General features: G+C 45.6%; 1 protein-coding gene across 1 annotated transcript in view; it reads right to left on the bottom strand.

The window, feature by feature from the left end:
* Window positions 1–13,770, bottom strand: part of MAT2B (methionine adenosyltransferase 2 non-catalytic beta subunit) — a 94,602-nt gene extending 80,832 nt beyond the window's left edge. Inside the window, exon 1 of the mRNA XM_063447434.1 lies at window positions 13,523–13,770. Coding sequence (XP_063303504.1) covers window positions 13,523–13,552 — 30 coding nt within the window. The 5' untranslated portion in view covers window positions 13,553–13,770. The remainder of the gene's footprint in view (window positions 1–13,522) is intronic.
* Between the last annotated feature and the right edge of the window lie 295 nt (window positions 13,771–14,065).

Here is a 14,065-nt window from a genome sequence, read left to right as displayed (position 1 = left end):
TCCATCCTATGCTCCATGGCGTCAAACCTGGGATCAGAAGAACCAAGCTGACTGTTTGTACCTGCAGGATCCATTGGCCCTGTCGTAATGTCAGGATCGGGACAGGGATCCAACACGCAGGGTACAAAGAGTGGAAAGGTACGTATACCGGGCCTTAGAATGGCCGGACTAACGTACCGAGAGTAATAGAGAATAGTCAGAGACAAGCCGAGGTCGAGGGAACGAGAAGACAGATAAGCGAGAGACAAGCCGGGTCAAGGGATAACAGAGGTAAGCAGAGTAGTACGACAAGCCGAGTCAAAACCAATAGAGCAAACTAGAATACCAGAGCACTGAGTGACTAGACAAGCTAGAACCACGACAGGGCAATGAGCTGAAGAGAGAAGTAAGCTTAAATACCCTGGCTCCGGATGGTAGACACACCTCTGACAAGTACCGATTGGATATCGGACACTTGAGTGGCAGGTCGCTCGTGATAGCGTCATGACGTCACGTATTGAGCGTCCCGCTAGAAAAGGACGTGGATTCCTCGCGGTCGGTGTTTAAGTGACTGGATGAACCGCGAGGAACGAAGGAAACAGCTCGTTTGGACGGATAAACTACTAAGTCTCTACCTCTTTTAGAGGTAGAGACCTCAGGTACCCTGACATGGTGAACCTGGAGGAGGTACCAGGTTGGACGTGTCCCCACTGGGTTGTAAGTCGACCGGTGGGGAGCATTATGGTTGGGCCCCACCTAGCGGAAAACTGGCTGGTGGGGAGCCCTGAAAAGTGTTGCAGAGGGGGGGAGGTTTTATTATGCAGAGGGGGGGAGGTGAGAGCTTTGGGGAAGTTAGATGGGCAAGGACAGTTTCTTGATTACTGTATGACGGTATGAAAAGTGTTTATGTTAATTTATTAATTTATTATTATGTTATACGTTTAAGGAGTTATACAGTATTTGGTTATGTTAATAAATGTTGTGGCCTGTTTTTCCCAAGGAGTTGTCTGTCGTTATTTGAAGGGGTAAGTTATGGTTTTATGGGGGGATTGGGAGAATGCTATCCAATGCCCACTACGTACATACATGTATACACGACTATGTAATCATACCCCGCAGTTGTGTATAAATGATTAGCATAATTGCTAATTACATTTGTTTATTGCAAATTAATTTCGTTTGCAAATTATGCCATAACTACAGCCTGAGAGCTCACAACACAGCGGCAAAGGGAGCCGTGACACTGCAAGCCTCTGGACAATGAATACAGAGACTAGCTCTCTGTATCCAGCTCTGCAAGCCCATCCTTCAATACAACTACAGCAACTTATACACTTTGGGTGTTAGTGGGGGCCTCATGTTTGAGTTTCGCCTAAGGCCACCCAAAGTCTAGGGCCGCCACTGAGTGTGTGTATATGTCCGTGTATGTGTATCTGAGAGTGTGTCTGTCGCTGAGTGGGTGTGTCAGTGTGTATGTATCTGTCAGTCAAAGTGCGTGTTGGTCTTAAAAAGGAAGAGGTGTGGCCTTAATAGGAAGTGGTTGGGCAAATTTAGATTGAGGGAGATGGAGGTGTGCCCAAGTTTCGTCATGTCTAGGGCAGCACAAATCCAAAATACATGAAAATGGCCCCAAAATTTCTGATAGCAGCCCTGGAGAGTATCTATAACACCTTCACCGGGCACTGGGTTATAGGTAAGTTTTTATTTATAGAGAGCTTAATTTTTTAGGCCAAAATAACCAAATTGGAAAAATTCTCCAAATCACCTGTGTTTTTAGTACAGCTAATGTAAACATCTAAATTGAAAGCAGCACTGCCACCATCTGGGGATTTTGCAGAATTAGCAAAGATTCGCAATGGTGACATTGCTGATGGGGGTCTGGTGGCCGGGAAGCAGGGAAATGTGAGTTCTACTTACCTGACGCTGTCCCTTGTGGGTGCCACTTTCTTCTTCAAGAGGGTCTTCTTTAGCTCCTGGCGCTGAAGCCGACATCACTGCTGTACTGTTGCGCACGTGCAAGTGTACAGCATTGAGGTCTATGGAGGATCCCGCTAAATCCTCCATCACAGGGCCACTGATGAGAGCTAGGGGGATGGATGGATCTGCCCAGTGTCTAGAAGTGTAGGAAAATTACATAAGACAAAGTAATCCCTACTTTGTCTCTTGTTTTTAGTAAGAAATAGATGGGGGGAAAAAGAGAGACAAAATAGGAAAGCTGAAGAGAAGAGAAAGTGATTGGCAAAGGGTAAGTACGGCATGACAGTGATTATTTAATTTTGAATTCCCAACAAATAGAAATAGATAGACTAGTTTAATTCAATACATTTGCAAGTGTTTTGGATAGCACAAAGTATGGAATATATTTGATCTCTATAATTACTTTTGGTTTCTCATGCTTCAAATGATATATAATATCATTATATTATAATGATATCATTATAGTGATATAATAAACAGATTTATTTGAATATAAATATCTCAGTATTATAAACTACTGGAGCCCATTTGATCTACAAAATATATATTTTATGAATAGGTTTCCCAAAGGAAACATGTATTCCTAGCCCTACAGTGTTAACTAACTATTTAGGTAGTTGCCCCCCCTAACAAAAAGGTATCTTGCTTATCTGGATGTCAGCACAATGCGAGACCACCAGCGTTGGCTCCATCCTCAATCCACCTCCTTGGCTCACATCATCAGAACTAATTATCTCAGCCAAGCCAATGCTTTCCCAGTCAGCATCTCCTCATTGAGATGCATTGAATCAATGCATCTCTAAGGGGAAGGTTCAGCATCTTGGTGCAGAGCATGGAGAAGCTGAACATCAGTGCTGCACAAGGAGGAAGCACCTCTAGTGGCCATCTGAGTGACTGCCACTGGAGGTGTCCCTAAGGAGCAATGTAAACACTGCCTTTTTTCTGAGGGACATACTATACTCACCAGAACAACTACATTAAGCTGTTGTTGTTCTGATGAGTATAGTGTCCCTTTAATTCTAAACAATATATCTTTGCACTAACATACTGACTTTAGGGGGCGGGGCCTGACAGCCAAGATGGCCGGCAGCACTTTCCAAGAGCTCCAGCACTAATGAGCAAAAATAGGCAATTTTTGTCCGAATCGACACCCAAAGAAGCTCAAGCTGACCGGAGGACGAAGCAGAAACAAGCAGAGACAATGGGGAAACCCATCTCTTATACACACGCCAAGATACCGTTCTGTCCGGCCATGCGGCCTAGCTCTGACCGGGGCCATGTGTCTGGGGGAGGCGGACGATCCCTCGGCACAGAACAGGCACCAAACAGCAGGCTCATAACAGCCCTGTCACCCCCCTCCTTTGGACCGGGGGTTATCCCGGTCCCCGCTGGGGTCACTTACTACACAGCCGACTGAACCCATATAGCCACAGAAGGCACCAAAGTCAGCAGTCACAGTCTCTCGCACACAACCCTGGGAGAACAGAGACTAACTGCCTCACTGAGCAAGCAGACATCTCTGCAAGGCTGGATGCGATATTCAATGAGTTTTGGAGAAAACTGGCCCAGCGTCAAAGGCAGCAAGCGAAACCTAAGCAAGGTAACAACCTACCTCAAAGTCCACGAGGTACACGCAAAATGGCCGCTGCGCCAGGCCTCCGGTTCCCTCACAGCCACCTCACCGCTCAACACCCCGAGTCAAACAGCAGACTGTAACAGGGATCGTCCGGTTCCTATCTGGACTGGGAAGCCACAAAAGAAAGCACCCTACACACCGCCCATACACCCGAAAGGTCATCCGGGCATCGGTGCTCACGAGGGCACACGATCCTACCGCACGTCGCGGGGGGATCCATAGGCACAGGGGAATGACTCCCGTCCCAGCCTGGGCTGAGGGAGCGAGGCGGCAGCAGCTCTATCACCACGGATCCACCCGACGCCAGCGGCTATACCGTTCCAAGCGGAGCACCGAGATGGCAGGAGGACTAGACGTGCCTGAACCGGTACCATCACTACCGTCGACGGGAATTGGCTGATCCTGATACTGGACTCAAAGTTAGACCTCCGTGTCACCTGCCATGGACACTACGAGCTAGAATATGTACACTGATGGCCCATCCCCTTCACACTCCCACCTGATTTTATCCCTTAGTTTACCGCAGCCTTAATGTTTCTATGCCAGTCGAGTTGTTCCAGCATGCCAGCTGGTGCTCTTGCCGGTACAATGTAATGAATCGTATGTCCTGTTGTGAGACTGTTTTGTTTTGCCTCTTAGTTAACAAGCCAGGATGACCCAAATATGGAGGTTGTCTAATAGTGTTGTCGCGAACCCGAAATTTTCGGTTCGCGAATGGCGAACGCGAACTTCCGCAAATGTTCTCGAACCGGCGAACCGCGCGAACCGCCATTGACTTCAATGGGCAGGCGAATTTTAAAACCAACAGGGACTCTTACTCGCCACAATAGTGATGGAAAAGTTGTTTCAAGGGGACTAACACCTGGACTGTGGCATGCCAGAGGGGGATCCATGGCAAAACTCCCATGGAAAATTGCACAGTTGATGCAGAGTCTGCTTTTAATCCATAGAACAAACAAAATACTCAAAGAGCTGGAAAAATCCAGACTGGCTGAGTATATACTGGATATAGGTAGATGGATATGTACAGTGTAATAGAGATAATCAAATAATTAATATTAAAAAATGTGTGAAAAAAATCAGTGAAAACTTGCCTTAATGGCTCACCTCTATAAAGGTTAATAAACCCTATTACCTATACAACTCTGAAATAAACAACTGACTGCTGACTTTATTAGGCTACAACAAAAGGTCAAGTCCAGAGTTAAGAGTGCATAGAGTAAGTGTATGTCAGATGGCTGACATGATATCTAGGGAATAGGTCACTACGAAGAACCTAAAATGGTTCTTATATGCTATGTGAATGGTTAATGGCTCTTATCCTGAAATAGTCTGTGTATAGACAGTGACTGTCACTGTAGATAAGGGAGTCATAAACCAACACGGCATATGGGCAATGTATAGCTATTATCCTGTATAGGTCGGTAGACGAATCTAGTATTTAGGAGGGAATACGATGTACCCCCCCAAAACCTTAGTGCTAGATAACTGTAACACCAAACAAATAATGGTTACAGAGGATACAGGTTTAAACACCAGTTAAGTCTGTGGGAATATTTCTTATACAGACTATTATGCAGTGGCCAGTATGACTGGTTAAATGCTCTTGACCTGTAGAGGTCTTGGTATAGACAGTAACAACACTGTAGAAAAATTGAGTCATTGACCAGTGCGGCATATGGGGCAGTAAGTAGCTATTGTCCTTGGTATATTGATTAGATAGATCTAGCATTTAGCAGGGAATTTGGGATATCCCCCAAAGTCTAGTGCCAGGTAAAATGTAACTCCAATCAATAATGGTTACAGTATATACAATGTATACCCCAGTCCAGTCTGTGGGAATTTAATCTCAATAGACTGTTACGTAGTGACCAAATAGAGAGGTGAAAAGACAGAGATTAAAGTGACTCCATGTGCAGAACCATACTTAGAATGTTGGTTGCCTACACATGGTGATAGATAGTCCTAAGTGAAAATAAAGTAAATGAAAAAGGAGCCCATAGAACCCGACGCGCGTTTCGGTGCTTGCTTAGATGCACCTTCGTCAGGGGCTAATAGGAGACTGTTCCAAGTCTCCTTTTATATGTAGTCAAATCCCAGTAACTTGAAAAATATCCAATCAGAAAGCCGATATCTGGCGCCAAAATCCCTATTAGGCATATGCTAATGATCTGGACTAAGCCAGCCAATCATTGCCCTGTATTCTGACGTTTATCTGGCACCGTTAGGCAAAATATGTGCCGAAAGTAAATTAAGGGCACTACTTTGCTAGCCCTGACAGAGACTCAGGAGACTGTAGCAAGTTGTATGGCTACATTTTATATGTGTTAGATCAGGAGTGCCTGGTTCCGATGTTGCACGGCAATGTTTTAACAAGGTTTAGCCGTGTTGATACTACGTATCGGGTCCCACGTGGGCATATGTAAATAGGCTGTTCTGAATCAGCCTATCATATGCCTTAAAATCCGACATGTCTCTATCCAGAATTTAACCGGCTCATTGCCGGAGGGGGATCGAGAGAGCTTTGTATGCTGCTATAGTAGAAATCAGAGGCTGAGACACCTCTGTGTAGGACTAGGTTCCACACGGCGAGCTATATCTTATCGGATGTATTTTGTATTTTATGTTGTTCGGCTGCATGTGCTGAAAAAGTAATAATGAATGAATTAAATAGAATGAAATAATAATATAATACATTGTCCGCATATTCCTGTGTAAAATTTCTATTGTGTAGACCGATATTGTGTCCTAAATCAATTGTATATTACTACTTCATCTACATAAACTTAAATGCTCAGAGAGCCATGCTTAAGCGTAAGTCTCCATAAATGTTTAAATGTGTGTTAGGCATCATAGTTATCCAGACGGGGGTGTCTATGTGTCTGGATACACCCCCAAGTGACACCAAGGGTCACTTGGCAGATATGGATTGACACCTATCCTAATGATCCCTGATACACACTGACACAGAGCAGAATAGAGACTGTTCACCGTCCACAGAGACCATGATACACACTGACACAGAGCAGAATAGAGACTGTTCCCCCTACATAGGGTCACTTGGCAGATATGGATTGACACCTATCCTAATGATCCCTGATACACACTGACACAGAGCAGAATAGAGACTGTTCCCCCTACAAAGGGTCACTTGGCAGATATGGATTGACACCTGTCCTCAAAACCCCTGATACACACTGACACAGAGCAGAATAGGGACTGTTCCCCCTACATAGGGTCACTTGGCAGATATGGATTGACACCTATCCTAATGATCCCTGATACACACTGACACAGAGCAGAATAGAGACTGTTCACCGTCCACAGAGACCATGATACACACTGACACAGAGCAGAATAGAGACTGTTCCCACTACATAGGGTCACTTGGCAGATATGGATTGACACCTATCCTAATGATCCCTGATACACACTGACACAGAGCAGAATAGAGACTGTTCCCCCTACATAGGGTCACTTGGCAGGTATGGATTGACACCTGTCCTCAAAACCCCTGATACACACTGACACAGAGCAGAATAGGGACTGTTCCCCCTACATAGGGTCACTTGGCAGGTATGGATTGACACCTGTCCTCAAAGCCCCTGATACACACTGGGGGGAGCTACTGTCCTCCCCAACCCCTGCGCGGTGGGTGGGGGCCATAAATCACAATGGGGTGACCTACTGTCCTCCCCCCCTCGGCCCCCACCCCTGCGCGGTGGGTGGGGGGGCATAAATCACAATGGGACGTACCTACTGATAGGAGTGGAGTATTGTTCATATCAGTTTAATACCTTCCGCGTCTCCTATAAGTGGACGTGTAAATGGCAGAGATTTTTAATTGTTGAATCACCTCCCCTTTTTAGGCCAAGGTGGTAAGATGCTTAGACCACTGTTATATTGGTGCCATCTTGGAGGATTTTAATTTTTGGTTTGTTTTTTGAAGCCACAGTGCTGCACCAGTGGGCCTAAAAATTAGGCATGTACACATGCCTGAAAAATTTGGTATTGTTGCAGCCGCTGCTGTAGCAGCGGCCAGAAAAATTGATGTTTGTTTCACAGGCAGAAAGTGCCCTAAAACATGGCGGCTTGAACCCTAGTTGGTGGCGGATAAGTCACGCAAGTCAAACGTCATTCAGAGCTAAAATACAGCAGCGTGTGGACCATTTTTAGCCCAAGGCAGCTCATCTCATCAGGCCTTTTTTAAGCGAATGTATCGCCCAGTGTCAGTCCCTTCGGGATCCATCCCTCATTCATCTTAATAAAGGTGAGGTAATCTAGACTTTTTTGACCTAGGCGACTTCTCTTCTCAGTGACAATACCTCCTGCTGCACTGAAGGTCCTTTCTGACAGGACACTTGAAGCGGGGCAGGCCAGAAGTTCTATCGCAAATTGGGATAGCTCAGGCCACAGGTCAAGCCTGCACACCCAGTAGTCAAGGGGTTCATCGCTCCTCAGAGTGTCGATATCTGCAGTTAAGGCGAGGTAGTCTGCTACCTGTCGGTCGAGTCGCTCTCTGAGGGTGGATCCCGAAGGGCTGTGGCGATGCATAGGACTTAAAAAGGTCTGCATGTCCTCCATCAACAACACGTCTTTCAAGCGTCCTGTCCTTGCCGGCGTGGTCGTGGGAGGAGGAGGAGGAGGATGACTTCCACCTCTCACCCTGTTAGATTCCCGTTGTGCTGTGACATCACCCTTATACGCTGTGTAAAGCATACTTTTTAATTTATTTTGCAAATGCTGCATCCTTTCCGACTTGTTGTAATTGGGTAACATTTCCGCCACTTTCTGCTTATACCGGGGGTCTAGTAGCGTGGACACCCAGTACAGGTCGTTCTCCTTCAGCCTTTTTATACGAGGGTCCCTCAACAGGCAGGACAGCATGAAAGACCCCATTTGCACAAGGTTGGATGCCGAGCTACTCATTTCCCGTTCCTCCTCCTCACTGATGTCATTGAAGGTATGTTCTTCCCCCCAGCCACGTACAACACCACGGGTACCAGATAGGTGACAACGAGCACCCTGGGATGCCTGTTGTGTTTGGTCTTGCTCCTCCTCCTCCTCCTCAAAGCTACAATCCTCCTCTGACTCCTCTTCCTCATAATCCTCTTCCAGCGTTGCCGCAGGTCCAGCAAGCGATGCTGATAAGGCTGTTTCTGGTGGTGATGGTGACCACAACTCTTCCTCTTCCTCTTCACGCTCATCTACAGCCTGATCCAGCACTCTTCGCAGGGCACGCTCCATGAAGAAATCAAATGGTATGATGTCGCTGATGGTGCCTTCGGTGCGACTGACTAGGTTTGTCACCTCCTCAAAAGGACGCATGAGCCTACAGGCATTGCGCATGAGCGTCCAGTAACGTGCCAAAAAAATTCCCAGCTCCCCAGAGGCTGTTGTCACACCACTTTGCCGATATCCAGTTGCTGCGGAGTCAGCCACTTTTCCACCTGTGCCTTCAGGGCGGACAGGAGTGCTTGTCCGGTGTGACTCTCTGCTTTCAAGCAAGTCAAACCCAAGACGGCGTGACACTGCCGTATCCGGGATGTGGAATAGTACCTGGGGAGCTGGGGGGGTGCCGTTGATGTGGAGCAAGAAGCAGCGGCACAAGAGGACTCAGCCGAGGAGGTTATGGAAGAGGATGGAGTAGGAGGAGTAGAGGAGGTGGCAGCAGGACTTCCTGCAATTCGTGGCGGTGTCACCAACTCCTCTGCAATGCCACGCATTCCTATCTTGTCAGCCGTCAGCAGGTTTACCCAATGCGCAGTGTAGGTGATATACCTGCCCTGACCATGCTTTGCAGACCAGGTATCAGTGGTCAGATGGACCCTTGCCCCAACACTGTGTGCCAGACATGCCATGACTTCCTTTTGCACAATCGAGTACAAGTTGGGGATTGCCTTTTGTGAAAAGAAATTCCGTCCGGGTACCTTCCACTGCGGTGTCCCAATAGCTACAAATTTTTTGAACGCCTCAGACTCAACCAGATTGTATGGTAAAAGCTGGCGGGCTAATAGTTCGGACAAGCCAGCTGTCAGACGCTGGGCAAGGGGGTGACTTGGTGACATTGGCTTCTTACGCTCAAACATGTCCTTGACAGACACATGACTGTGGGCAGATGAGCGGGAACTGCTCAAGGCGGGTGACGGAGTGGCGGATGGTTGAGAGGGGGCAAGAAGGACAGCAGTGGTTGACGTGGCTGAAGATGCTGGACCAGGAGGAGGATGGCAGCTTAGAGTAGGCGTGCTGCTTGTACTCATGTGTTGATCCCATAGGTGTTTGTGATGTGAGATCATGTGCCTACGCAAAGCAGTTGTATCTAGGTGGGTGTTGGACCTCCCACGACTCAGTTTCCTTTGGCACAGGTTGCAAATGGCATCGCTGTTGTCCGAGGCAGACACACAAAAAAAATGCCACACTGCTGAGCTCTGCAATGACGGCATTCTGGTGGTGGACACAGCATGCGTTGATTGGCGTGCTGTCGGGCTGACCCCGGGTGCCGATGCATGCTGTCTGACTGTGCCACTAGCTCCTTGCGACGACCCCCCCCTGCTTCCAACTCGTCTCCTCCTCCTCCTCTCTGTCTCCCCATCTGAACTTTCGCCCTGTTCTTCTTCTTGCCGAGCGGGCACCCACGTGACATCCATGGACGCATCGTCATCATCAACCGCTTCGCTTGTATCTGACAACTCAGAAAAGGAAGCAGCAGCGGGTACAACATCATCATCATCACACCGTACCTCCATGTGTTTAATGCTGCCTGCCTGAGACATATCCCTGTTATCTACATCCTCTAGCAATAATGGTTGCGCATCACTCATTTCTTCAAACGGGTGTGTGAATAACTCCTCTGACATACCAAGTAAAGCGGCTGTGGTGCTAGTTTTGGTGGTGGCGGCAGGCGGGTGAGTGCTATCTTGAGAGGTGCCTGAAGCTAAGCTGGAGGAGGATGGTGCGTCAAGGTTCCGAGTGGAGGCTGTACAATATTGGGTGTCCTGTGTTAGCCAGTCAACTATGTCCTCAGAACTTTTCAAGTTCGGGGTACGTGGCTTCTGAAAACTGGGCATTATTCTAGGGCAAAAGGGAATCACAGCACCACGACCACGACGGCCCCTGCGGGGTGGCCTGCCTCTGCCTGTCATTTTTTGGGGGATTAGTGGTACTATGCGTGCAAGCTACTGTGAGACCAGATATGATTGGCAATGTGAACTGTAACAGTTCTGCAGAGCACACACTGTAGGCCTGAGACACCCGCTTGAAGACAAGTAACTGCTATTCAATCTATAACAGTGAAAAACAAATTTTGGTTTTAAAAGCACGCTATAGAGACACCAGATATGATTGACAATGTGCACTGGAACAGTTCTGCAGAGCACACGCTGAAGGAAGGACTGACAGAGCCGCTTGAAGACAAGTAACTGCTATTCAATCTATAACAGTGAAAAACAAATTTTGGTTTTAAAAGCACGCTATAGAGACACCAGATATGATTGGCAATGTGCACTGGAACAGTTCTGCAGAGCACACACTGTAGGCCTGAGACACCCGCTTGAAGACAAGTAACTGCTATTCAATCTATAACAGTGAAAAACTAATTTTGGTTTTAAAAGCACGCTATAGAGACACCAAATATGATTGGCAACTGTCAAAGCACGCTGGAACAGGTCTACAGAACACACGCTAAAGTAGGCCTGACACCCAGACGCTTGCAGACAACTAACTGATCTTCTATTACAGTGAAAAAAAATGATTTCTTTAAAATCTAAAGCTTAAGCTATTGTTAAAACAGATATGAGTGGTGGCACTGACTGTGCAAATGGGCAAGGCATCCAACCTGACACAGAAGCTGGCAGGCAGGCAACTGCTCTTCTATTACAGTGAAAACAAATTATTTATTTTAAATGTAAAGCTTAACCAATTGTTAAAACAGATATGAGTGGTGGCACTGGGCAAGTAGGCACAGTATCCAATGTGAACCTCACACAGAAGCTGGCAGGCAGGCAGGCAACTGCTCTTCTATTACAGTGGAAACAAAATTTTGGTTGTAAAAGCACGCTATAGAGACACAAGATATGAGTGGCAACTGTCAAAGCACGCTGGCACAGGTCTGCAGAGCACACGCTGAAGTAGGCCTGAAACACAGACGCTTGCAGACAACTAACTGCTCTTCTATTACAGTGAAAAAAAAATATTTCTTTTAAATCTAAAGCTTAACCAATTGTTAAAACAGATATGAGTGGTGGCACTGGGCTAGTGGGCACAGTATCCAATGTGAACCTCACACAGAAGCTGGCAGGCAGGCAACTGCTCTTCTATTACAGTGAAAAAAATGATTTATTTAAAATCTAAAGCTTAACCAATTGTTAAAACAGATATGAGTGGTGGCACTGTCTGTGCAAATGGGCAAGGCATCCAACCTGACACAGAAGCTGGCAGGCAGGCAACTGCTCTTCTATTACAGTGAAAAAAAATTATTTATTTTAAATCTAAAGCTTAACCAATTGTTAAAACAGATATGAGTGGTGGCACTGACTGTGCAAATGGGCAAGGCATCCAACCTCACACAGAAGCTGGCAGGCAGGCAACTGCTCTTCTATTACAGTGAAAAAAAATAATTTATTTTAAATGTAAAGCTTAACCTATTGTTAGAACAGATATGAGTGGTGGCACTGGGCAAATAGGCACAGTATCCAATGTGAACCTCACACAGAAGCTGGCAGGCAGGCACCTGCAATTACATTACACAGGAAAAAAAAAAAAAAGCAGCCTGATGTTATAGCCCTAAAAAGGGCTTTTTGGGGTGCTGTCCTTACAGCAGAGATCAGATGAGTCCTTCAGGATTGTAGTGGACACTGAATACCCTAGCCTAGCTATCAATTTCCCTATCTAATCAGCAGCAGCTAAACTTTCCCTCCTCTCACTAAGCATGCATCTTCCGAATGAATCGAAAATGGATGCTGGGAGGGAGGTTGGAGGGTGTGGAAGGGAGGGAGTGCTGCTGACTGGCTGGAATGTGTCTGCTGACCGAGAGGCACAGGGTCAAAGTTTGCCCAATGATGACGAACAGGGGGCGGATCGAACTGCGCATGTGTCCGCCCGCCGCGGCGAACGCGAACACGCTAATTTCGCCGGGAACTGTTCGCCGGCGGACAGTTCGGTACATCACTATTGTCTAATTTCTAGCTCAAGAGGGGCACATTAATATAACACCAATGTAAAATCTGTCGTAACAATAATTATTGTTTAGCATGTTACGAGACCTCTTCCTTGACAGCGTTATTGTCAGCCTACTCAATAAAAATCTAAAATGTCTAAAATGTGTTGACTGTCATCCCACTATCTGACATAACTTGACTCTGCTTGTTTATTACTCTTAAACAATGTGTGTTTATTTGATGCCTACTCGTTTGATATTTTCATGTACAAAAAAAAAAAAATTGCCAGCTAATCTGTCACAATCTGTAATGTTGTGGTCAAGCTTGTTGATGCTATTGTGACTCTTCACGCTTAATGTCAATCTATGCACAAGAAAAATAAAGAATTAAAAAAAACTAAAAAAAACATACTGACTTTATGAAACAAACATTTATAATTCTATTTAAAATCTTTTTTTTTCTATTCTGTAACAACAGAGACAGTTTAAACAGTGTTGTTTCTAATAACAGAAAAACGAGTACTGTATTTGTATTATTAATTTGTATTTCTTATTTAAAAACTTTATATGGTACAGTATTACAAATCAAACTGACAGGTGCATTAAATTAAAAGACCCAGTACATTTGTACAAATAATTATCCAGACTAATAAGAACATAGTGTACCAAGAGTAGATGCATTTCAAATTATGTATCTCAGTAGGCAAGACAAGATGTAATTGTAAAACAGTTACAAATGTATCTGTCCTCCTTGATCTATGAAGACAGTGCCTTACCTCCTCTATTTCCATCAGCAATTCAGGCATTTTCAAGTGTAGTATGTTACAAAAACAACGTGGGGAGTGGAAGTAGCTGCAGGTCTTTGTTTAGCCTTTGTCTTGCTAAGCCGGGGAAACAGATGTGTAGAAAATGTGAATGCACTTTGCACACTATGGGCAGACTTTAGCCCTCATGCAGGTTACGCATTAACTGTTTATGGTTCAGTAATTTAAACCGAAAATAAAATCTGAGATTGGCAGAAAAAGCTTGTTTAAGAGAAAAAAATAATGAAAAACGTGTTTCTTGATGGGAGATGATGTAATTCCTCTTTTGTGTCTTCTGAGTGGGAGGTGCATTGAAACTGGAAGTCTGATAAGTCATTCGTGCATTTTTTACTTGCAAATAGTCTATTATTCGTTCAGAATGAGGTATATCTTTAATTGGTGCACATTTTTCAAAGGTCTGATTTAGATAGTATTGTTGTTAGAAATAGTAACAGATGCCTGGTAAACTACCAAGAGCAATGCAGATTTAACCCTTTCATGACTGTCTGGTGTTTT

Source organism: Pelobates fuscus, chromosome 3 (genome assembly GCF_036172605.1).
Source record: "Pelobates fuscus isolate aPelFus1 chromosome 3, aPelFus1.pri, whole genome shotgun sequence".
Classification (NCBI taxonomy): Eukaryota; Metazoa; Chordata; class Amphibia; order Anura; family Pelobatidae; genus Pelobates; species Pelobates fuscus.
The sequence above is the reverse complement of the archived record's forward strand: the minus strand, read 5'-3'. Positions and strand labels throughout refer to the sequence as shown.